This window comes from Setaria italica, chromosome II (assembly GCF_000263155.2).
Source record: "Setaria italica strain Yugu1 chromosome II, Setaria_italica_v2.0, whole genome shotgun sequence".
Taxonomy (NCBI): domain Eukaryota; kingdom Viridiplantae; phylum Streptophyta; class Magnoliopsida; order Poales; family Poaceae; genus Setaria; species Setaria italica.
Genome location: NC_028451.1, coordinates 29,256,187 through 29,282,167, shown reverse-complemented (window position 1 = coordinate 29,282,167; position 25,981 = coordinate 29,256,187). Strand labels below are relative to the sequence as shown.

The 25,981-nt window shown below is 44.8% G+C and overlaps 2 protein-coding genes and 1 long non-coding RNA gene across 7 annotated transcripts; 1 reads left to right on the top strand and 2 right to left on the bottom strand.

The window, feature by feature from the left end:
• Positions 1 to 1,843: 1,843 nt before the first annotated feature.
• LOC101782484 (lysine-specific demethylase JMJ25) lies at positions 1,844 to 14,545 on the top strand. 4 transcript variants are annotated; one of them, XM_022823893.1, is made up of 11 exons: positions 1,844 to 2,691; positions 2,780 to 2,879; positions 3,425 to 3,740; positions 3,829 to 3,892; positions 3,982 to 5,002; positions 5,694 to 5,747; positions 6,040 to 6,327; positions 6,409 to 6,481; positions 6,577 to 6,662; positions 6,773 to 6,892; positions 14,143 to 14,545. In XM_022823893.1, the coding sequence occupies exons 1-11, from the start codon at positions 2,162 to 2,164 to the stop codon at positions 14,233 to 14,235; spliced, it is 2,745 nt and encodes a 914-aa protein (XP_022679628.1). In that variant the 5' UTR covers positions 1,844 to 2,161; the 3' UTR covers positions 14,236 to 14,545. The 4 variants fall into 4 exon arrangements, with proteins under 4 accessions (XP_022679628.1, XP_004956737.1, XP_012699451.1 ...); XM_004956680.3 differs by having other exon boundaries at positions 1,847 to 2,691; positions 5,418 to 5,747; XM_012843997.3 differs by lacking the exon at positions 14,143 to 14,545 and adding an exon at positions 11,112 to 11,951 and having other exon boundaries at positions 1,847 to 2,691; positions 5,418 to 5,747.
• LOC111256235 lies at positions 7,752 to 14,248 on the bottom strand. Of its 2 annotated transcripts, none has more exons than XR_002676251.1 (2): positions 12,196 to 12,550; positions 7,752 to 8,451 (listed from the first exon to the last, which is right to left on the bottom strand). It is a non-coding gene; the product is annotated as an uncharacterized LOC111256235 (long non-coding RNA). The 2 variants fall into 2 exon arrangements; XR_002676250.1 differs by lacking the exon at positions 12,196 to 12,550 and adding an exon at positions 14,127 to 14,248 and having other exon boundaries at positions 7,774 to 8,451.
• Positions 14,546 to 18,869: 4,324 nt separating the features above from the next.
• LOC101782072 lies at positions 18,870 to 22,826 on the bottom strand. Its single transcript, XM_004956679.4, has 7 exons — positions 22,313 to 22,826; positions 21,542 to 21,682; positions 21,074 to 21,439; positions 20,360 to 20,602; positions 20,112 to 20,204; positions 19,594 to 19,794; positions 18,870 to 19,454 (listed from the first exon to the last, which is right to left on the bottom strand). Exons 1-7 carry the CDS (start codon positions 22,670 to 22,672, stop codon positions 19,242 to 19,244), a joined length of 1,617 nt encoding a protein of 538 aa, XP_004956736.1. The 5' UTR covers positions 22,673 to 22,826; the 3' UTR covers positions 18,870 to 19,241.
• Positions 22,827 to 25,981: the final 3,155 nt, after the last annotated feature.

The following is a 25,981-nucleotide window of genomic DNA, read 5'->3' as shown; positions in this document are numbered from 1 at the left end:
TAGTATCGCACCAGTCAGTTCCAAATACCTGCATCATGAGGTCAGAGAAACTCCCGCGTTACGGTCATTTCGCCATTAAAATCGGGCACCGGTCATGGCGCAGATCGGACGGGGTCTGGGGGGGCCAGGCGCGCGTTTGTGAGGCGGGACAGGCGGGTGCAGGGCGTGGCAGGGGAGGAGGGCTGGCGCTAGGTAGGTAAGAGAAGGCAGCAAGCGTATGCGGCCAGGAAGGAAGAGGAAGGAAGAAGAAGAAAGGGAAAAGGAGAAGGAAGAAAAAGAGAAAAAGGAATAGGGGAAAAAGAGAAAAAGAAAGGGAGAGTTGGCGGTGATTGCGGAAAACGGTCGGAGCACGTGCGGCGGTTTGTCGACCGGCACGCACCGAAATTTGCGAAGAGGATAAAATGATGGTTGTCGGCTTTGGGTGCCGGGATGACGAAATCGCCGGGAAAACGGGATTTTTGGGAGCTCGATAAAAGATTTTAAAAATAAATTTTAGCGGGTGATTTAAGTTGGTGATTTTTATGGATGTTACACCTTTGGGTCCACCCCTGCATAGCACTAAAGCCCGCCCATAAGCAATAAACAAATATTTTCTCTCTTCTCCTCACTCCACACGAGCATCTCCACCACCACCGTGAGTTCAGGAAGGGTTGCAACCACAAGCTCCGTCGCCCATGAGCTCAGAGAGAAGGCCCAAGCCACCAGCGCCGCCCCCTCCACACCTCTCCCCTTTCCCTCGCTGCTAAGCTCAACACCGCCGGCGCCCAAGACAGGAAGCGGTGGCAGCCATGGAGGCCACCTAGCCAAATCACGCACCCTTGAATTTCTCTTCCCTCTCACCGTGTGGAGGAAGCGAGATGGGAGGTGCTTGACGATTGATTTGAGGGGTGGATGGCCAATTCGGGCGGATTGAAGGACGGGAGGAGGCGGCACAAGGGAGGGATGGGCGGCTGCGCAAGGCAGTGGCGGTACGGAGAAAGAAAGAACGGGGACGGGAGAGCAAGCACGGAGAGAAAAGAGGGGGACGGTTGGTTGGATGTGCTAATGGGTTCCACTCTTAAAGCCCACAGGTGGTTTAATGTTGTGAGATAGAATAGGGACAGCTGATATGGACCCACGTATAAGATCACTTGGTCTTTATACAGGCCTGTTCGCTTCAGCTTATAAGCTGGTTGAAAAGCTGAAACGGCTGATTTGTTGTGAGAGGAAAACACTGTTTGGTGACTGATAAGCCGACCGAATAAGCTGAAGTGAACAGGCCTACATTGCTAATGATCAGATTTCAGAGAGTGTCAGACACCGATGCCCCACGAGCCACGATAGGGGAGGCGAGCGCGCTGGGAGCCTGGTACAGGACGACAGGCCATGGCGATGCGGCGGAGCGGCCTGGTCAAACATTCCATTCCACTGAGATCTCGGTTTAGGGGATCTGAAATTCTGAATCGCAGACCATGACAGCGCAGGAAAAAAAAGTGGGAAACGGAGCCAAATTTGCGGTACTCCTAGTTCGGAAAGGTTGTGGTTACGCGGCAGCGAAACGGGGCGATGGATCGCCCGATACAAAAGATCCTCGGTACCCCTACCAACGAAATAGGATCCGATACGCGGAAAATGGCGGCGACACTCTCACATGATTCGACCGCCCGGCCTGCTACCCTTCCTGATCCGTCACTGACACACCGTCCCGCGTGACAGGCCCTGGAAGGACAGAACTCTTTCCCGTTTCGTTGGCCGTTGCAGCCCAAACCAGCCAGACCAACCAAACCACCAACCCAAGGACGTCCCCACCCCGCAGCGGAATCAAACCCAGCCTCGGGCTCGTCAGCAGCTGGGTTTCCCTTGCGCCCCCGGGGTCTCGTCTCGCTCCCGCCCCGCCTGCGCGCGTTCCACGTGCTCACCCGTGGCGGCGAGCGCGCCCCCTCGCCCCCGCCGCGGCGCGGCGCGCGCAGCCCAACGCCACGCCGCTGGGAAGATAAATAAGGACCCCCCCGCCACCCCGCAATCCAATCCAATCCGGGCTCCCGAATCAATCAATCGCGATCGAATCCCGTCCCGCTCTCTCGATCTCTGCTCGGATTCTGCTCCGCCCGGCGTCAATCAATCCGTCGATTCCCCGACGGCCCCCTACCGATCGGCCGTCCAGTCGCCGCCGTGTCCCGCCATGACAACGGTGGGGCTCCGGATGGGGCCGGTGGGAGGATGGCGGATGGGCGCGGTGGATGAGGAGGGCGAGGAGAGGCGAGGGGGGATGGGGGAGGAGAAGGAGGAGGGGAAGGACGGCAAGGACGAGGACTGGGGTGTCGAGCAGGAGAGGAAGAGCAGCAGGGGCAAACGGAAGAGGACGGCGCCGCGGGGGCGCCGCCCGGGCGTGGGGCCGGGTCCCAAGCGCCGGCGTGCCGCTGCGGCGACCGAGCGCCGGCCGTCCGGGCAGGGCGCGCCGCCGCGGGGCACCGGAGAGCCTTCGCCGGAGGAGGGTGTCAATGCTGCTGCTGCGGCTGCGGCGCCGGAGGAAGATGGGGAGTACGTGGCGCCGAGCACCAGTGGCACAGGCGGCGCCGGGAGGAAGCAGGCCGGCGGGAGGGTCAGGAGGTCGTGCCACCGGTGCAAGAGGGCGACGCAGAGCCCCAAGGACATGATCAGGTGCGAGATGTGCGAACAGAGGATCTACTGCGTCCCCTGCGTCAGGAAGAGGTAATGCTGCTGCTCCCCATCGATACCACGCATCGTTCTGTCCTCCTACTCCTTTTGGGAATCGTCAGGGAACCTTGTGATTCTGCAGGTACCCAACGATGTCAGACGCCGAGGTAAGGGAGCGGTGCCCCTCCTGCCGCGGAGTCTGCAACTGTACGAGCTGCAAGGATAAACAAGTTGGGCCCGAGGTGATCATCCTGTGCCTTTTGAGCTCGCCACCCTTGTACATGCACACACCAGCAATTCCGCATGATTTGAAGCAATTAAATTTCTGAATTTCTTCTGGCTTCTTGTTTGTAGAGCATTTTTCTTTTCTTTTTTGACATGTCGTGGGGGTGTGTTCCGTTTGATTACATTTTGATAATGAGCTCTTTGTTACTGGTACTAGGCAGAGTTATTTGTAGAATTTGACTTACATGATTTATGTGAATTCATAAGCGAGTAGTTGCTTCAAAAATCTCAAATTTCCAGTCATAAACACTTAATTTCTCGTGGTTCCATGTTTAGAGAGCATTGTTCTTTGTTGTGCTATATACTGCTATGTTTTGGATTATGTTCCATTCTGTTACATGGTGATAATCCTTTTTCACTGATAGTGGGCAAAATTGTTTGTAGAGTTTGGCTTACATAATTTATTTGAAGTCATAAGTGAGTCGTTGATAAAAGAAATCTCAAATTCCCAAATCATGACAGTTTGCTGATTTCTGAGAATGTTTACTTTCTCCTATATTAGAGCTTGGTTTTGAAGAAATGCAATAGCATTGGATCAACTACAAGGAAGAAAAGGCCCATTTCTGCATGTGTGGAGTCGCACAGGATTCCTAGTGCAGCACGGCAGACTAAAGGAATTGACCACTCCATTGTGAGGACAAATATGATGAATAATGCATCTGCCATGTTGGATGAGGTGGATACGTCAGATGTGAGCACTGATGCTCCTGAAACAAAACGTAAATATGCCAGCTACCTGTTGCACTATCTGTTGCCATGTTTGACACAACTCAGCAAGGATCAGATGGAAGAAAAAGAAGTGGAGGCCAGAATTCAAGGTAAAATAGATTCCTATGGAATAACTTACTAGCTTCATGTGGCTTTCAACTGTTTTTTTAATGTCACCCCCTCATTTCCCCCAAACAGGATTGGAATTGTCAGAATTGATTGTCGAGCAAGCTGAAATCCGGAGGGATGAGAGGGTGTTCTGGTACTGGATGCTGACAATTGTTGAGTAATGTTTCATTTTTGCTTGTGATTTTTGGTCCTATATGTCTAAAATCTGTTTCTGTGAACCAGTGACAATTGCAGAACATCAATATTTGATCTACATAGAAGCTGCCCAGACTGCATGTACGATTTATGCATCGTCTGTTGTAAGGAGCTTCGTGAATGCCATCTTGAGGGTTCTTGCCAGGAGGCACCGGTAGATTATCCTGAAAGAGGACCTGACTATATGCATGGTGGTGATCTTGGTCCATCGCCAAATTCCAACTTAATCAAAGAAACAGGTTTGCCTAGTCACCAATCTGAGTCTATCAAGCAGGAAGCTGATCCTGATGGAACCATTCATTGCCCTCCATCTGAACTTGGTGGGCGCGGCAACGACTATATGCATGGTGGTGATCCTGACCCATTGTCCGATTCCAATTTAATCAATAACAAGAAAACAGGTTTGTCTAGTCAACAATCTGAGTCTATCAAGTGGGAAGCTGATCCTGATGGAACCATTCATGGCCCTTCATCTGAACTTGGTGGGTGTGTGCATGGTGGTGATCCTGATCCACCACCTGATTCCAAGTTAATCAATAACGAAGAAACAGGTTTGCCTAGTCACCAATCTGAGTCTGTCAAGTGGGAAGCTGATCCTGACGGAACCATTCATTGCCCTCCATCTGAACTTGGTGGGTGTGGCAACCATGTTCTTGAGTTGAGACAATTTTTTGAAAAAGATAGGTTAAGTAAGCTTGAAATGGCGGCTTTGCAAATGAGCAAGCAGTTACAACCTGATATCATCAGTACAGATACATGTGAATGCTCATGTTCAGCTAATCATGAAAGTTCAAGGAAAGCTGCCACCAGAGAAAAGTCAGCAGATAACTGCATATACTGTCCAATATCAGATGGCGGGAAGCCAGATGATCTCAAGCACTTCCAGAAACATTGGGTGAAAGGAGAACCTGTAATTGTGCAAGGGGTACTCAAGAAAATGTCTCATTTTAGCTGGGAGCCACCAGCTATGTGGTCTGAAATACATGGCACCAATTCTAGTTCTGAGATGAAAAAAGTGAAAGCCACTGACTGTCTATCTTGCTGTGAGGTTAGTGCAATACATTCCTCCAACTGCAAATCAATGCTACATAAATTATTCTGTTATAATGTTGTAACCTGTGGTTTATACGAAACTAACTAGCATTTACACAGCTGTTACTTCGTTTTGTTTTGCCATGGCATATATCGAGATATCCATATCTGTTTACCAAACAAAACTATAGGTGTTTGTATGATCACCTGACTAGGTCAACTAGGTATAAATATCCAATCATGTTTGTATTCTACTTAGAACTTTTCTATCTGAAATCTGATAATGAAGGCTAAAATTGCTGGTGCTAAGGAGTGGGTTTGTGTTGTGGGTGAGTTGGATAGAGTTTTATCCTTCAAATGGATTTTGACTTAGTGGACCAAAAGACTCCAACCAGTGGATTACTTTTATATATATATCTATATATATGCAGGTCGAGATATGCACCAAGGACTTTTTCGAAGGGTATTATGAAGGTCGGATGTATCGCAATCTTTGGCCTGAAATGCTTAAATTAAAGGACTGGCCAACTTCAAACCACTTTGAAAATATTTTGCCTTCCCATGGAAGGAAATACATCAATTCCTTGCCATTTCAACCATACACAAATTTGAAATCTGGCTTGCTAAATATCTCTGCATTGCTTCCTGGTGACATCTTAAAGCTTGACATGGGCCCAAAATCATATATAGCTTATGGCTGTGCACAGGAACTCAGCAGAGGAGATTCTGTTACAAAGCTTCATTGTGACTTGTCTGATGCGGTAAGTAAATAATTACACTATTGGATTGAGAACGATTTACACCAATTCATTGGACATAGTTATATCATACTGGACTGTGTTCATCAAGTCCTTGAATGGTTTTTTTCTCTGTTTAAGCGAGGTGTCTGCATGAAGAGAGAGCTTCATCCTTACCTACATGATAGAACTTTTCCCCCCTTTTAATGTTGGCTTGCATCGATGGATTTTTTAAGCCAATTAATACCCCAATAGAGAATGCTTAGTATCTCGCTTTAAACTTGTTTCCATTAATTCTTGTTATTTCTTATGTCAGGTCAATGTTTTGATGCATACTTTTAAGGTTGAGCCCTCTGAAGAACAGAAACGGGAGATAAGAAACTTGAAAATAAGGCATACAGAACAGGATAAAAAGGAGAAGGTAGCAACAGATGGAAATGATACAAGCATGGAGCATGCAGATACATCCCCAATTTACTGTGCAGATGATGGGGGAGGTGCATTATGGGATATTTTCAGGAGGGAGGATGTTGGAAAACTAAAAGAATACCTCACGAAACATTCCAAAGAATTTCGCCATATGTACTGTTCTCCAGTTGAAAAGGTTAGTTTCAGTGTGATCTCCAAATGAGCTTGTGCAGACAAATAGTTGTTTATCACTTTGTGACAGTTGCTTTTAATGCAGACTTTTAACCCTGTGCATGATGAAACATTTTATCTAACAAACAAACACAAGAGGAAGCTCAAAGAGGAGTATGGTGAGTTGCATTATCTATTTATATATTTTTACAAAAATCCTTCAGTGCGAATAGTTACAGTGCTCAGTGCTAAAAGTTTTGATATGCTGTTGTAGGAATCGAACCATGGACGTTTGTACAAAGACTTGGAGAGGCGGTTTTTATACCTGCCGGGTGTCCTCATCAAGTACGGAATCTCAAGGTAAATTTGCCAATGCGCTCTTCCAATACCCAGTTTCAAATGCTATAGATGAGGACTACTCAAGTTTGACATGTTCTGCATCTGAATGTGTAATACTTTTACCTATGCAGTCTTGCACCAAGATTGCTCTGGACTTTGTATCTCCAGAGAACATTCAGCAATGTCTTAGCTTAACTGAGGATTTCCGCAGGCTTCCAAAGAACCACAGGGCGAAAGAAGATAAACTAGAGGTATGAATTTTTCAATGCCACGCGGGTCTTGATTCTTGGACCTTTTTTCTTTAAAAAAAAGTCCTGATGAACTTTTAGTAAGCTCGATAGCTGTGACGATAGACCATAGGACATACACGTTAATAAGGCCCTGTTTATTCCCTTGCCCGATTATATAATCCAGCTTATTGGTGCCAGATTATTACTGGTCCTAGATTATATAATCTCTGTAGGGTTGTTTGTTTGCCCAGATTATTGGAGGTGTAGATGGTTGGTCTAGAAATAAACTGAAATAAGCTTCTCTTGAGCAGCAAGATTATGGTAATCTAGGGGTGTAATTATAATCTGCACAATATTCTGAGTTGTTTGTTGCCCACAACAGATTATATAATCTAGAGGGCAAACAAACAGCCCTAAGTTCCCATCTCAAGCCTTAAATTCTGAATGAACACAAAAACCCAAGTGCTCGTTGTAGCATAACATCCACACTATACATTTACACGGTTTCCAAAATGTGTATTTTAACACTACTGTATTCCGTTTCACTATGTTTGTCCACAGCAAGCTCCAAGAAAAAAAGTATTGTAGTTAAAAAACAAAATATGTAATTCTGTATAAAATTAACACCTATATCTTTATTACGTAAATAATATGATACCACCACTTTCTTTATTATAGACAGTGGAAATACTGTAATGACTACGCTCTTTTCAATGGAAAACGTTATAAGATGTACTCCCTCCATCCTAAACTAAGGTGGTGTTTAGATCAATAGTCCATGAGCTAAACTTTAGCCCCTAAACTTTAGTCCTGCTGGGCTGTTTGGATCCATAGCCTAACTTTAGACTTTCATCAAACAATGACTAATTTACCCCTCATCTAACAGCAGCATATGATTTGCCCCTCATTCAACCGATTAAAAGTAATGAAAAGTACAGAACAGATCAACGAATTGCAGACACAAATAGGGATTAAACAGATGACAAATTCCACAGTTTTCTTGGCCAACTGGAGGCAGTCCCAAATGCAAAGGCAGCTATAGCTAGAGATCCCACAGGAACAATGACTGATTTGCCATTAATGGGGGGCAAGTATAGTGGACGGTATACACTGCCAAGCTCGACGACCAGGAGGCCGTCGCGCTGTGCCGCGGCCGCGCGGTGCTGCTCACCGCGGCCGTGCGTGGACCGCTACGCGCTCGCCGAGGCGCACGCCTGCAGCCGGAGCCGCCGGGGCTCGCGCTGCCCTTCGACCCTCCGGCGCAGGCTCCGCGCGGCCAGCCCTCGCACCTCCAGTTCGGCGCGCTGTCCGGATCCGAGCCGGCGTCGCCGGCCGACTAGCCTCCCCGCGGCGTCCCCGAGCAGCTGCCGAAGAAGTCCCTGGTGCTGGAGACGGAGGAGATCGGGCGAGCGGGGCGGCGGCGGCGTTGCGGGTGCGTGACGCGCCAGGGGCAGGGTGCGGGAATGGATAGGGTGCGCGGGGGGTATCGTGCGTCCAGCACTCGCCCCAACACGTTTTAGACCTCCTCGCGAGCAAAAGATTTTAGTCCAGATTTTAGCTGTGTGCTCCATTTAGTCCACCTGGTTGAATCCCAAAGCTAAAAAAATGAGCTAAAAGTGCAGAATTAAAGTTTTACCATAGGAAATAGACCCTAAGTGTTCTTTTAGCCTTCAAATTTTGTCCTACAAAGAGTGGTGTGTTTTAAACCTAGTGAGGCTCTCTGATTACATCAACACTCACACTAATAAAAAAATATATGGAGAAGTGCATTGAGCCAATCGAATGATCGATTGATATTATTTCTCTGATTTCAATGCACATGCATTTATTTATGATTAAAAAAATCAAATAAACAACACGGATTTCAATCACAACTAATACGAATAATTAAAGGCAACAACGGACACTTATTTTAAAGCTGTTGACAAACATAGTGAAGCGGAGATAGTATATTTTTTCCTCCAGGGCACAGTGTAATGAAATGAGGGCCTTGTTTAGTTACCTCAAAAACCCAACTTTGACACTATGCAAAAAGAAGATTCTACATCACACCAAACTTGTGGTACATGCATGGAATACTAAATGTAGACGAAATCAAAAACTAATTGCACAGTTTTGTTGTACTTTGCGAGATGAATCTTTTGAGCCTAATTAGTCAATATTTGGACAATAATTCACAAATACAAACGAAACGCTACAGTATTCTACAGTGCTGGCATAGCGATTTTGGTTGTCCAAAATCGAGCAACTAAACAGGGCCGAGGTCTCAGGACTTAGAGCGTATTGCTGTGGCTTCGGTGATGTCGCCACTCACCGTGCTCTTGAAGCTTCCATGGGTTCCCATGCCCTCTCCCTCTTCCTCTCTATGCCTGACTAAATCAGTCATCGAAATAACGAACTATAACTCCACAGGGCCTTGCCTAGTTGAGGGAAGCTGTTGCGGGCCTCTCCACCTCTGCGGTGGCACCTCATGGTTCTTGTGGTCATGGGTACTGTGGGCCTGTTTGGTTAGGATTGCTTATAAAAAAGTTGCTTATTTATAAGTCTAGGTGTTTGGTTTGGGTTGCTTATTTGCAATAAATGAGAGTGGTATTGACACATTTACCCCTGGTCCACCCCATTTACCTCTACCCCTACTAATTACCAGCTCCTTCCTTGGCTGGCGTCAGAAGAGGGCAGCGGGCGCGGGCGGAGGGCGCGGGCGGAGGGCGCGGGCGGCGACGGGGTGCGAGCGGCGGCGGGCGGCGCGGAGGCGGGCGCGAGGGCGCGGGCGGTTGGCGGCGGGCGGAGGGCGCAGGCGGCGGAGGGCGCGGGCGGAGGGCGGCCCGGGCGGAGGGCGCGGGCGGTTGGCGGCGGGCGGGAGCGGCGGGCCGCGGCGGGCGCGAGCGGCGGCGGCGGGCGGCGCGCGGCCGGCGCGGAGGCGGGCGCAGCGGCGGCGGGCGCAGCGCGCGGCGCGGAGGCGGCCGACGGCCGGCGCAGCGGCGGCGGCGGGCGGAACCGGCGGTCTAAGTGGTGACGGGATAGAGGAGAGAGAAAGGGGAGAGAGGAGAGAGAATGAGGGTAGGAGGTGTAAAAGTGCCCATAAGCAACTATAAGCAACTCCAAAGTTGCTTATTTGCTTATGCATAAGCAACTTATAAGCAAGTCTATAAGCAAGGGTGTTTGGGTCATAAGCAACTTATTTGCTTATTTATAAGTTGCTTATAAATAAGCAATGCTAACCAAACATGCCCTATATGTGCTCCCTCGGTCCCTCCACTATGCAAAAAAGGGTTCGTGTAAGAAGCTGCATTCGAGCATCGACATATGCTTCCATGTTTCAAACAAGAAAGTCAACATCTGCATTAAGTGAATCACATACTCCCTCCATACTCGCAAAGGAAGTCGTTTTGGACAGCAACACGATCTCCAAAGTATTACTTTGACTCCTTGTTTTTATAAAAAATATTTATCAAAAAGTGATATATGTATATTTTTATGAAAGTATTTTTCAAGACAAATCTATTTATATGGCTTTCACATTTCCAAACTCAATAACTTAAGTTATTCATGATTTATATTCCCAATGTTTGACCCAAGCTTTGTCCAAAACGACTTTCTTTGCGAGTACGGAGGGAGTATGTTTTTAAAACTAGCCAACCATCTAAAATTTATTTAGAGCAAGTTAACAAAAGCCTATTTGTCATCTATCAAAAACGGGTATAGTTAGGTCAGCTTTTGAGCTTTTTGAAAAACTGTTGCTGGCTTTTAGGTTCTAAAAAGTTAATATTAGTTTTTATAAGATGTGTTTAGCTTCCTGGACTCAAAAAGCTACGAAAAGTTGAGAAAACTGAATTTTTCAGCTTTCCATATAAATTCAACTTTTCTGAGTTCAGAAGCTACATGAGAAGTTCGCTGTTTGTTTGAGCTTCTGAACTTTCACGCTGAGAAACTGTTAGGAAGCTCAAACAAACTGGACCTTAAACCAGTAGAGGATGATGGGCAGTCTAGGGGCTACCAAGTCCTTTGCTTGACGTCTATGCACTTCCCTTCCAACTTTACAAATAAGATGAAACGAGTGACTAGATTGTACTATTTCTAATATAAAATGTCCTAAATTTCGTGGCTCAACCCACCATTGAATCTACCCACAATAACTTCATCATTCTTCTCTAAACCACATTGGGGCATACCTACTTGCAACTCCTATGATATTCTTTTGCAGTTTTGAACTTTTGATACCCTATCTCAATTGTTGCAGCTTGTGTGTAAAAAATTACGTATATGATACGAAGGAACAAATCTAGCCTGTGTTACATGTTTCGACACTTAGGACACATCCTAAGTGCTGGGGAATAGGTCACAGACATGAAAAATGTCAGGTTGAGAAGGAAAGCAGCGTCTAGAGACGTTTCAACGTCGAAGGGCTCCCAAAAAGACAAGGGGCCAGAAGACCCCAAGATAGGCGGAGCCGTCGACAACAGATGCACATGCCAAGATAGGCGGAGCCACCGGAGGCAAACACCAGAGGGCTTATAAGGGACATACCTCCGGATGTGGCTTTCGAAAGAAGCACCAAAGTTTGACCTCCACTTGGCGGGATATGTGGGACATCTCAGCGTATGGGGTGCGAAAGAGCTGTGTTACCGACAGACGTCATCGCACACTATCAAGAGAAGGCAAAACCCTAGCTGGATGGTGCACAAACAAGAATGCCATGGATATGCTAGGGATCTACCCTCACCATACCAAGCATAATTGACCTTTTGTCATCCTCAGAGGATGGAAGGCAAAATGCCATGTGACTCAGCTAAGTCCGTTGGTCGGTGCTAGTGCTATCCGTAAGGGTGGCAAAAAGTTAAATGCTTCACTGTACTGTACTACCTGCATCAGGGTACAATTGTAATTGAGAGGACCCTTCGCCCTTCCTTAGGTCCGTAAATGTGAAGCCCAAGGGCTATGTAAAGCATTCAATTCTCAAGCGATACATAGCCATTGGGTTTGTCCTAAGTCAAACTTATCACTAAGCTTGTAAAAAAAAATACAATATCTACCATACCAAATAAATTCACTAATAAAATATATTCTATGATGGATTCAATGAAACCAATTTAGTATCATAGATGTTATTATATTTTTTTTTAAAAAAAAGTTGGTCTAAAGTGAATACTCTCTTCCAAATTATTGTAGGTCGTTTTAGTTTTCTAGATATATAAGTTTTGCTATGTATCTATTATCCAGATATAGCGTGTATCTAGATGCATAATAAAATACATAAACCTGAAAAAGCTAAAACGATCTACAATTTAAAATAGGGGAGTACTGATTTGAGATGGAGTGAGTACCTCTCGTTCCGGTGAGCGAACGTCCGGTTGAACTCCTACTTCATGTTGTTTATCCTCGCATTACTAGAAATCCGAGCATTGGTCCTAGCCTTTAGTACCGGTTGGTTTTTGACCCGATACTAATGTGAGCATTAGTATCGGGTCTAACGGCTAGTTTCCCAGAAGTCCCTCGTGACCTCCTTTAGTACCGGTTGGGAGCTCCGACCGGTAATAAAGATCACCCATTAGTACTGGGTGGAGTCTCCACCCGGTACTAATGTGCCTGAGGGCCGTACCGGGTGGAAGCTCCACCTGGTACTAACCCTCAGTCCCAGCACCCACCCCTGTGCGCCTCCTTATCTGCTCCCCCCTCCCTCCCTCCCTCCCTCCTCTCCTACCGGTTCTCCCTCTCTCTATCCCCCTGTGGTCTTCTCTCCCCCTTCCTCCTCTCCTAGCGGCCCTCCCTCTCCCCCTCCATCCTCCCTCTCTCCCTCCCATGCCCCTTTGTTGCCCCTCCCCTTCCCCCTTCGCTCGCCCCTCACTACTAGCGGAGAGCAGCGGGGGGCGAGGTGCAGCGGCAGCGATGGCGGGCGGGCTGCAGGCTGCAGCTGCGACAGCGGGTGCGGATGGTAGACGTGGGCTCGGCCTTGGCGGCGTGGCGGCTCCAGTGGCGTGGCCTTGACTTCCTCTCCCCTTGTATGCCTCTCTCTCTCCGTGGTGGGGGTGCGGCCGGTCGGATCCGGCGGGGCCGCGGATGTCCGCGGCCGGCGGGGCAGCGGCAGCCAGATCCGACGAGGTGCGACCGTTGGGTCACGAGGGAGGGGCAGCCGGCGGGGCGGCGGCAGCTAGATCCGGCGAGGTGCGGCCGGTGGGTCGCGGGGGAGGGGCAGCCGACGCCGACGAGCACGGTGGCGGGGCAAGCGGGTGCGGCCAGCGAGATGCAACTCACGCCCCACGACGGCGGGGTGCGGCTCGGGCTCGGGCAGGGTGCGGCTCGGGCTCGGATGGTCAGGCCAGCGAAGTGAGCTGGTGGAATTTTTTATTTTTTAATACCCCATTAGTACCGGTTATTTGACCGGATCCTCATTTGGTACCGAAGTAGTAATACCGGTTGGACAACCAGTATTAAAGAAGGGATAGTAACTAGTATTGAAGGTGCTATCTCAGCAGTGTCGCCGCTGCCGACGGTGTCGTGATTATTGTTTTTGCGCCGAATCGTTCAATCTCACGTCGGCTCAACATACGTGCAAGAGGGGTGTTGACAGCTCTAAGTACTCAAAAGCTTTGGTGTCTTTTTGAGCCGCCTTCAATGGCCAAGGCCATTGCGACCTAAACATCCTATGAAGGTCCTCTGTGTGCGACCTTGACGCTTCGGAATCATCCTCATCATCTTTGATGATCCATAAATGGTCGGTCACTCGGTCGTATTCGTGCAATCGTGCTCGTCGACGCTTCGGAGTCATCCTCATCATCTGTGATCCATAAATGGTCGGTCACTCGGTCGTATTCGTGCAGTCTGCTCGTCGATTTTGTAGAGCAGCGGCCGTAACCTGACTCTCCGTTCGTAGGTGCTCACGTCCTTAAGGATTGTGCAGCTGTGATTGGCCGACGACGTGTAGACTTGTAAAAACACTTTCACCAGCGGAGTGGGCTGTATGCCTTTGTTATGGTGGCTGCAGCGTGGGTGACGTATTTGCTCTGTCTCTCCTAGTCTATTCTCCGCCACGTATGCTTTGCATAGCATCGTGTAGATGGGACATGTGTTTGCCTTTGTTCATGTCAGTCGTGTCACCTGTCACGTATGAAAACTGTTGCGCTGGTAGATAGTACAGTACAGTGGATCGAGAAGGATTCGAGGACATTACCCATCTTTTTTACCTTCAGAGTTTGTACTTTACCTGCAAAGTATTGCATGAAAAACTGTGAGCAGTCACAGACAATTTTGTTTTTACCTCTTCATGGCTGCAGGTGAAGAAGATGATCGTCTACGCCGTTGAGCGTGCTTTGCAGATTCTGGAGGAGCCTTGCCCATCCCCGGAGCGCAAGCCCGAGGCCGACTGACATTGTCTTTTTCCTCGCCTGGCCAAAGGGTTTCTGCGAGACAGCAAGGAAATGATGAATCGTGCGCATAGTCTGGAGGAGATACAGTCGTGCTAGGATGTCCGTAGGCACAAATAATCTGAGAAACGGGCAGATTTTGCAGATGTTTCCTAGAGAACTGGGTGTAGCGAAAATTTTAAACGGTTTTCTTTATGCTACACTGTTGGTAAAATGCAGTAATGATTGTGGTAGCAGAATTCTACTCTTTTTGCTTCTCTTTTGCTCAGGCCCCGTTTGTTCCTCCAGGGCTGTTTGGATACGAGGTGCTAAATTTTAACAGTGTCACATCGGATGTTCGGATGCTAATTAGGAGGACTAAATATGAGCTAATTATAAAACTAATTGCAGAACCTTGTGCTAATTCGCGAGACGAATCTATTAAGCCTAATTAATCCATCATTAGCAAATGGTTACTGTAGCACCACATTGTCAAATCATGGACTAATTAGGCTTTAATAGATTCGTCTTCCGAATTATACTCCATCTATGCAATTAATTTTATAATTAGTCTATGTTTAATACTCTTAATTAGCATCCAAACATCCGATGTGACAGGTGTTAAACTTTAATAGGGTGTTCCCAAACACCCTGTTTGTTCCTCTAGGAGCTCCTAAAATTCCTATCACATCGAATATTTAGATACTAATTAAGAGTATTAAACATAGACTAATTATAAAATTAATTGCATAGATGGAGGCTAATTTGCGAGACGAATCTATTAAACCTAATTAGTTCATGATTTGATAATGTGGTGCTACAGTAAACATGTGCTAATGATGGATTAATTATGCTTAATAGATTTGTCTCGGAATTAGTCTCCACCTGTGTAATTAGTTTTATAATTAGCTCATATTTAGTCCTCCTAATTAGCCTTCGAATATTCGATATGACATTAATTTTAGTCCGAACTAAAGATCCTAACACCCCTTAGTATTAATTTTAGTCCGAACTAAAGATCCTAACACCCCTTAGTATAAAATGTGCCTTCTAGTTCCCATGAAATTATGGAGCTACTAGGCCTTGCACCAGTTATTTATCTAGCCAAAACTTATTGATTAGTGAGGGAATCATCTGCATCTACACTTTCACAGTAAAAACTGCACAAAAAAACTACGATTAATAACAAATTACCTTAGATTCTAGTAGTCGCACACGTACTACAAACAGATCAGATTGTTTTTTACATCCGAGAGTACAGAGTTAACCTGAACTCAGCTAGAGTAGCTTAAGTTTAGCAGGGTTACATCGGATATTCGGATGCTAATTAGAAGGACTAAATATGAGCTAATTACAAAACTAATTGCACGGATGGAGTCTAATTCGCGAGACGAATCTATTAAGGGCCAGTTTGGCAACCAGGTGTTAAAGTTTAACACATGTCACATCGGATGTTTGGATGCTAATTAGGAGTATTAAACATAGGCTAATTACAAAACTAATTGCACAGATGGAGTGTAATTCATGAGACGAATCTATTAAGCCTAATTAGTCCATGATTTGACGATGTGGTGCTACAGTAACCAATTGCTAAGTGATGGATTAGTTAGGCTTAATAGATTCGTCTCGCGAATTAGCACAGAATTCTGCAATTAGTTTTATAATTAACTCATGTTTAGTTCTCCTAATTAGCATCCGAACATCCGATGTGACACTGTTAAAGTTTAACACCTCGTATCCAAACACCCCCTAAGGCTAATTAATCCATCATTAGCAAATGGTTACTGTAGCACCATATTGTCAAATTATGGACTAATTAGGCTTAATAGCTTCGTCTCGCGAATTAGACTCCATCTGTGCAATTAGTTTTATAATTAAACTATATTTAATACTCCTAATTAGTATCCAAACCTCCGATGTGACAAGTGCTAAAGTTTAGCACAGTGTTCCCAAACACCCCCTTAACACAAATTACTCCCTCCCTCCCATGTATGAGATAACTCCCGCACCTCCAGGGGCTATTTGCATCTGACTATCCGTAAAAAAATTAAGATCTCGTTTGTGAGGGTTTCTACCGATTTCAGCTTGACTTGTTTTGCATAAAGCGAGGTATTGCAGTGTCAACTTATTCTGTAAATCAAGGAAAAAAATGAACTAGAAGCCTGCTCATTAGCTTTGGCTTCACCGGTGAAAGCATTTTAGAAGAAGCCCTTTTAGACGCCCCAAGCTATACTCACTCCATTTTCTTTTGATAGATATATTTTCAAAATCTTCTCTTTTGAGTTGCCATCTCGGATCTGCTGGCACATATGATTGTTCGATTCTACTGCAGTGAGTGGTGCATGCATATCATGATGCCAATACTGAAGAGTTCTTGCAGAAAATCATTTTCACTAACAAGAAGTACATAATAATGTGGTTAATTGGATGAAAAGTAGGATCCTCCTTATTCATTATGACGAGGTGAAATAGATTTATCAAAAGTGAATGGAGGGAGTACTCTTTAGCTTGGAGAAGAGACCTAAAGTTCGGTGCTCTTTCCACCCTTATGTGCGTCTCCAACCAATTGGGAAATCTCAAAACTCAAGTGACATATAGAGTGATTTTACAATTTTTCTATACAAAAAGTTTATGAAAACAATATATACGCGAACTAATTGAAAATTCAATATAAACAAGGTGTGGACAAAACCATATGTTAAAGGGGATAACAAATTGAAAGGATTTCAATTTTCCCTAGTAAATCTAGATCAACATGAGCATGAGGCTCTCCAATTAGAAAATGACATGGAGAAAACAACAAAACTAAAAGGGAGAAGGGAGAAAACATAAATCCATCTTCAATACAAGAGATCTAACTTTTCCCTTAAAATGAAGATTTAACACTCCAACTATGATATCATATAGAGAAAACAACCCAATCAAAAGAGGTGACTCTCTTCCTTCAAAGAAAGAGGTGACACTCCAAACCCGAAAAAACGAAGATAGATGTTTCTTGCAAAATATGGGCAGGCATTACCTTCAGATCGGAGTCAAGGAGGCCCAGTCGAATTCCAGATGCCAATCCCAAAACACAAGATGAAGAAACGAGTTTGTTGGGGTAGGTGGCTTTATATAATAGGCATGTTGCCCTCGCATTAGGGGAGCAGATCGGCAACAAATCTCGGTTTGGAAGGAAATTCCTAAAGTGCCCCGGGGCGGTTACAGATAAAAGGCAATGATTGTAAGGATCTCACGCGGCCACATCGTCCCATATTCTCAGCGCGTGAGATGCGGCGTAAATTTTGCTCGTCGCAAGATCCAAAAATATTGCATGTGTATTTCCTGATTTTTTATTGTTTTTATTTTTATTTTAGTATTTTGTAAAAATATATGATCCAATAAAAAAATTGCAAATCTATACCTATATCATCGTTCGAAACAGCGGAAGCAAGCTACCACCAATTAAACTGACAGTAGGCAGTAAAATCAAAACTAATTCATATGAAGTCGGATGGAGATAAACTTTATATGAAAATTGTAGATCTCGATCTACAACTTTTTAGTTTAAACTTTTTTAATTTGATGTCATTTTGGTGCTCAAATAATCAACACAAGTTTCAGATCTAAAATTAGCACACATTCAAAAAATCATAACTAATTCATATGAACTCGGATGAAGATGAGTTTTATATAAAAATTTGTAGCCCTCGATGAGATCTACAACTTTTTTGTTCAAACTGTTCTCATTTGGTACCATCTTTATGCTCAAATAATCAACACAAATTTCAGATCTAAAATTTAACTTGTGTCGATTATTTGAGCACCAATATGACACCAAATAAAATAAAAAAGTTTGATATAAAAAGTTGTAGAACTTGTTGAGATCTACAATTTCATATAAAGTTTATCTTCATCTAAGTTCATATGAATTAGTTATGATTTTTTGAAAGTGTACTTCCCAAAGGAGAGGGAACTTACCGCCAGTTCAACTGTTGTTAGCTACAGTACACCTTCTCCTTTTTCAAATGGCGGAGATTTGTAATTTTTTATTTGATCATATATTTTTACAAAATATTAAAATAAAAAATAAAAAAATCGTATTTTCTCATGCGCTGCAACTTCGGAATGGCCCAAGCCCACGTCAGGCCCAATACGTGAGTCTAGCGCTCCGCTTCAGGCCCGCACGAAGAAGATTTTGCTCGGATGCACGCGCGCGTACCTTGTTGATTCTAGCCCACTAATCCTTTTGCTGTTCTTCAATGCATCAGCAACAAACGAACAAACGAGGGATTTACTAGACTAATAGTGCTCTATCAGCCTCGCAAAATAGTTGTCCGTTCCTCATGCATCATCAATCAAAGGTATAATATTCGAGTAAAAACTCGGTAAAAGAACACTAAAACTAGTTCCAATCCATTGTTTCATTTCACATTCTCCATATGTTCCATGTCATATGATGAAAGAATAATACAACCCTTACAATACATAGTATCATGATGTTTCGTAGGAGCCACAAGTCAATTAATTATTATGAATGGGAGTAGTCCTAAACCTGCACCCTTTCGATGGATCATTATCATCTAATAATCAGATCAAGAATAATCCGACATTGTGGAATTTTACTTACCTTTTGTGTCTCCTACATTTGGGCCATGCCAGACTAACAATGCCAAACGGAAGTATAGTAATCTTTACTAACCGAAAATTCGGTAAAATGTAACATATGCAGAATAAATGGGCGAAGACTTTATACATGCAAGAACACTGTACTCGGGCAAACGGAAGTAATGTTCTGCGTATACAAACTTCTGACCCAAGCGGGCAAGCCTAACCTTCATATTGGCCGCCGACCAGCCGGGGCTTCAGAACTGCTCCGGTGACAGCCGGATACCTGAACACATAGGTTACTTGTAACAACTACTCATCATCTACCCAATACGACCATACCTATATATACAGCGTCATTTATTTACAGCATAACTTAGGACAACATTCTACTTCCAGTAGGTAAATAACAGCTGCAGCAAGCTAAGTTGACAATCTCACGGTCAGCAGCGTGCAGGTCGCTTGTATGTTGGGGGTAAGGACGGGCAGTTCTCATTCATCTTCGCATAAGGTTCTACCGTGTTGTACTCCGGCAGCTCCATCCTGTACTCCCCGAGGATCTGGCAGAAGGGAAGCTTGTCCGACTCCGTATTGCACCAGCTCGGAAGCCTGGCTAGGCTGTCCTCAAAAATCTTGAGCATATATGCATCCCGAATCTGATGCAGAAAGAACAGAGTTGAACGGTGCAGGTGAGACTTAGTAGCACAACATAAAATCAACTAGGAGAATGGTACCGAGAGGGAGGGAGGGAGCTGAGCATGAAATATGTGGATATGTATCTACTTTAACACTTACAGTGAACTCGGTGACCTGAATAGACTCAGCGAAAGGACCAAATATACCAGCCTCCTTGTACATTGCAAGAATGAAGGCAACACAGGTGGTTGATTTGCCATCACTGTATATCCATTCATCCTGCTCAGGTATGGTGAGCAACTGATCGAAAGACATTCCACGTCTTTCAGTCTCCATAATGATTCCCTTAAGGTCCAAACCCTATATGAAAAGCATAAATGCATATGAATTTGATACTCAACTTAGCTGTAACAACTAAAGCAGGAAAAAAAATCCATTTTGACAAGTCATCTCAGCTTGAGCAAAACACTGAATTGAACATATTTCTTGTCCAACAAAGTGCAATCAACCTCCACGCCAGATCAATAAGCATAGGCCGTAGCCCAAGCTAATTTTGTATCAAATATTTAACTGCAGTGGCAGATGTGAATATGTACCACCGCAACCAACTGGAACGCCAATTAAATCCATAGGTTTAACAGAAATCCAGCATTCTTTTAAAACCGGACTTTACAGACCTCAGTGCCAAGTCGTTTGTTAAGGGCTTCATTCCACATGTTCGCAGCATAAAGTGGCTGCACTCTGGTCCACATAGACATAACGGTCATTACCTGAAAACAGTGTTTGACGAAATTGAGGTGACAGAAAATAAAATCATGCATGGACTCATATAGTATCATAGTAGCACAACACTGAGATAAGTATGAACAGTGAATTTGAAATGCAAATGACAATTTAATCTTTGCAAAGATCAACAAAGACTTACCAGGTTAGCATCAAGAGGAGGTGGATAATTATCTCCTATTGTGTCAATCCAGCTAAATATCATGTTATGATAGCCATAAGGCTTCCCAACCATGCTCCGGACATACTCCCATGCAGCACTTTCATTGAATCTAGCACGTACATCAGGGTGCAATGGAAGAAGGGCTATCTGCGGATTTGATTCATCCTTGAGTGCCATGGCCCACCATTCATCCCACGGAACTACAGCAATAACTTCTTCTCCCTATTGTTTTGCAAGTGATCATTGTCAGAAATAGAGCAACTGGAAACACTTGTGCTAGAGTAAAACGCATGATTTACTAAGTATTAGCTTCTGGGAAAAAAGTGTTTCATTGGCAAACAGTGCCTTGCACCAGATGCCCAAGACATCAGACAATAATATTCACCAAGAGACTGACAAAGATGCCAAAAAGACAGGAAAATCATTTAAAGAAGAGAAAATCAAAATATATATTGTAAAAACCAACACAGACAATAGTTTGAGCCTCAACTTGACTCAACCCAATATTCAATCCGGAGGGACGAGCTAAAAGTTTAATTGTGTTACAGTTTTGTCTTCATATTATATTCAGAATGATGGCCAGTGGAACTGATTTTGTGATTGTTGGTCATGAAAAAACAAATAATACCTAACAATGAAAGCAGCCATAAGATAACATGAATCGTGTCTGGAAGATTAAATCGATTAACCTACCTTTTCATTTTCATAGCCTGACTCCGCAACCCAGAGATCACCCTTCTCATCTTTTAAGCAAACCGACGTATGCCCAGCAAATGCACCAGTCACCCATTTCTCCAATGTCTCAAACCCACCCCACCGACCTCGAATCTTTGATAGAGCCAAAAAATCACCAGACTGTATGTCTTCCTTTCTAATGTTAGCAACCCAAGGCTGGGAACGTTTCTCAAATGAGGCTCCCATATGCTTCTCTAAAAAGGCCAAGTTAGAATGTTGGCCCCAGGCAGTGTTTGAAAACAAAGGCAGGACATCAATCAAAGATAACAAAGTTCCAAGCATTCCAGATGGCATGAGAAAAACAGAGATGCCATGCTGCTTCACCTGATCACAAACATGAGGTATTAGACATTTAGACTGCTAAGATAATTTCAACGGGATAGCAAATCGTGAAAAAAGATAGGAACTTTCAGAAAGAAAACACACACATTCCAATTCCGCTTCTTCCTCCCATGATTTAATCTCCAAGGTGTGTTCCCGAGCAGCAAAATAATAGTCCCAAGTTATCCTATATGGTGTTGCAAAAACATAGAGATCCATGCATGTCCAACTCTGAGCTGAAGCAGTCTGCATAAACAAAGAGAAAACAACCTTTTTTTAACAAAATGATCATATAAACTACCAATCTTCATGAACTGGTCAAGCACAGATTAAGTAAAAAGGAATCTGGCCTATTCTGAGCTGAATCTTCAATGTTTAATAACGTAGAAGAATGAATCACAAAATATACGCCAAGAAGTTCATTAAAAATCTAGGGATATTTAGGCCCAACATGAGAAATCCATCAAAAAGGAAACATCAGAGATAAACTGCGCATTCCATTATTAACAACACTAGCCCCTATAATAATCAGCTAATGAGGCAATTTGCCAGAAAGGCAGAATGTTCTATAAACCCACCGGAAAGAGAAAATAATGTTTAGATTATTACAACCCACAGCTTTTTTTTAGCCCAGAATGAGTCAAGCATATCCATCCAGACATACAAGTACTAATTATCAACTAAATAGTTCTCTAACGCAACCAACTACTCTACGAAGCGATTGCACCTAAGTCAATAGTTGTCAACACTACCTACTCGTATCCCTCACCAGATTGCATAGCAGACTCAAGCGATTCCGCCCAATTCCAAGAAAATATCGCGACAATATTTCCAGAAGGAGAAACCAATGGGTCAAGAGTCATGGAGGAGCGAGACCTTGAGCCGCAGGACGGCGCCGCCGACGTCGGTCCCGTTGCGGTCCCCGGGCGTGAGCTCGATGGCGGCCTCGTTCACCGCGAAGCACGCGCCGCTCCAGGCGGCCGGAGCCGGCGCCCCGGGCGCCACGGCGGCGACGAAGGACGGCAGCAGGTCGACGGCGCTGTGGAGCGTGTTCATCACGGGCCACGCCACCTGCCGCGGCAGGATGGGGAGCACGTCCCGTGGGCTGAAGGGCACCTTCAGCCCGAGCTCCACCGCCCGGGCGCCCCGCGGCAGCGCGGCGGAGGCCAAGAGGAGCGCGAGGAGGAGGAGGGCGGCGGGGAGCCGCCCCCGCGGCGGGGACCCCGCCCACGCCATCGCCGGCGCGCCGCGGTTGGGGTTGGGTTTGCCTCCCGCCTGTGCGCGTTGATTTTTTTTTTCCTTCCTTCCCCCGGCGTGACGGCGAGGAGGCGCGGTGGTGGTGGTCTGGTGGGGTGGGGAGGGGAAGGTGCCGTGCGCGGACGGAGTCGCTGTGCTTGCTTGCGTGGCTTATGGGTTTGGGGGGGTCTGGTTGGGCTCGACTGTTCGAGTCAGGATCGCACTCGTCGGGGCGAGGCCCACGAGGAGGATACGGACAGTCAGAGACAGGACGGCGCCACGCCATTGAAGTTTTTGTGTTTGGAATTTCGATCGTGCTGTTCGCAGGTCGCCCGTTCGATTCTCGTTTTCTCGATCTGGATTCGGAGCAGCACGCATTGCAAATTCATGTCGGAGTCAAAACTCGGCCGGAAACCCTATTTGAAGCTCAAATTGGTGTTTGTTTGAGTTGTAACTAGATATTGATCAAAGCTTAGACGCTTGTTTGTTTCACTTTGGCATATACAGCACTTTCATTACGCAGCTATCGGACTCACATGCTATAGGTTTGTCTTAAATTGTGATAAACAATCGATGTAATGGCCAAATTATGAAACCATAAAATCAGCGGGCACGCTTTCGTCATAAAGTTATATGATACGTGGAAGGCAACCAGACATGGCCAAGAATTTTAGAAGACGATTATCCATTGCATCGTGCCAAGCCTAGTTCTTTTGCAGCTTAATAGAGGGGACAAGTAGAGAACACAACGGGCATGTTTGGTTGCAACCCCGAATGATTTGCCTGGGAGCAGATGCTGCCTGCAAGTACCATTCTGCCTGGCCAGATAGCTGGTAGAGTGAACTGTTTGGTTGAAACCTGGTGTAAAAATCGAGTAATGACACTAATTAAGTCCTTGTTTAGTTCACCCCCAACTTCCAACTTTGTCACTATGCAAAAAGAAGATTCCTCATCACATCAAACTTGCGGTACATGCATGGAGTACTAAATGTAGACGAAATTAAAAACTAATTGCACAGTTTTGTTGTACTTTGCGAGACGAATCTTTTGAGCTAATCAGTCAATGTTTGGACAATAATTCACAAATACAAACGAAACGCTATAGTGTGCTACAGTGCTGGTACAGTAATTTTGGCACTCCAAATTTTAACAACTAAACAAGGCCTAAAGCTCAGGCACCAACCAGCAACGTCCAGGCACTCGTTTTTTTAGGTTCTGGTGCACAGAATCGAGAAATAGCAGCAGGTAAAAAGGTACGGTGGAGGAAGCAACAACTGGATCAAACCAAACATATCACAACGATCTATCTAGGTAAAATAGGATCAGGGTTGCAACCAAACATGTACAACCTGTTTTCTCATACAACCAAACAACATCGGTATGAAGAAAAAGCAAGAGATAATTCCTTATTTGACACCAGGAAAATGACCCATTTCTTTTTTGGTCTTGAAAATTTCTTCCTTTCTTATTTGACACTCACTTCAACTTTCATCCTAATATGACATTGCCGTCAAATCCGTTAGCCACTGTCATGAGACGCTCCTTGAGACCTATCAGTTTTTTCGTCGATGGACAAAATTGCCCCTAGATATTCAGACAAATCGATCCCCTTCTCTGGCTCACGATTCTTCCCCTGGTTACTCTCTTACCCCACCCTTAAACCCTAGACCAGAGGAGGCGGCGGGCGGCGCCGCATATGGAAGGCGACGAGGGAGGCTTGGCGGACGGGGGTCCCGACGGCCTGGCGGATGCGGCGAGCGCGAGCCCAGTTAGGCAGGCTACGGAGGTGGCCACAACCCTCGTCAGGCGTGCTGTGGCAACAGTCGCAAGCCTCATCGGGCAACCTTCAGATCCGGCCGCAAACCCCGTCAGGTGTCGTGAACCCAGAGGACATTGCTGCTATGATGGCTATAAGGTACTATACATGCTAGCTACTTTATTCTTCATTGCATTTTTCTTTGGCATAATATAGATTCTAACTACATTATTCTTTATCATGTAGAGGACCACTTAAGAAGAAGGCAAAGGAAACCAAAACAGCAAAGTCATCTATTGTGCCTTTGGAGGATGAAGCACCAGCTACTTTTATATCTTTTCCATCAAGGTTAGCTTATGCTTTTGACACCTTTTTCCCATAAGAACTAGTAAGTTTTTAAGTACTTTACTTTTGCCATCTTAGCCAAACTTTGAAGACCACCGGGAAGAGTAAGGATAATCAACTCAGTTCTAGTAATGGAGCATAAAAAGCTCGGAGACTACATTAAAAAAAAGGTAACTCTAATTTTGGAGCATAAAAAAGGTAATAAAAAAAGTAGTTCTAAATTTAGTGTTTCCATACACAGATCTGAAATTTTCATTCTATTTGCCTGTCTCTTGTTCCAATCTTTATTTGCTCTTAATCTACTACTTGCTGCCATACACGGATCAAAATAGATTCGAATGAACCTGCGCCTACTACTGCTCCCGTCAAGGAAAAGACCAAAAGGAAAAAGAAGGAGCCAACTAAAAAGAAAACAGCCATTCCTATGGTGCCACATGATAGCCCTACAATAGGCACAAGAAGTAAAAGGATGGATCGTGCTAGCCCTGCAATGAGCATAAGGAGCAAAAGAAGACTCAGCTTGTGATCCTCATGTATCTGTGAATTTGGACTCAGCTTTGTGTGTGAACTTGCATGTAACCGTGAACTTTTTTTATCTATTTGTGAACCTAATTTATGACCGACCTATGTATCTGTGAACCTCCGTAAGAAGTTGTGAACCTTATGTATGCATGTTTCAAGTTAATGTGGTGCTGGTCTTTATTGCTTAAAAAATTGGCTTATGATGTATCTACCATATTTATAGCTATTACAATTAACTTTGTGTACATAAAAATTATCATGCTGTTATATTTTGGCAAACTTCATTATAAATGATGCAGAAAATATGATGCAGATTTGATTATTAATATGCAGAAATATGGTGAAAAAAGCAATAAATTACTCAATATAATAAAAAAATATAAATGTTGAAAAAAATGGACAACAGTACTGCACATCAGTTAAAATTTTGTTATACAACTACATAAGGGGCAAAAGCGTCTTTTCAACTAGCACTCAACACTGTTAGCTAACGGAATGGACTGCGATGTTATATTAGGGATGGAAGTTGAAGTAAGTGTCAAATAAAGGAAGGAAGAAATTTTCATGATAAAAAAGAAACGGGTTATTTTATTGGTGTCAAATAGGGAATTATAAAAAAAGCAAAGGTTCCGTCTTTCCCAGCTGTTGCTTGCATTGCATTGCAGGAAGGATTCGTGATCCAAATG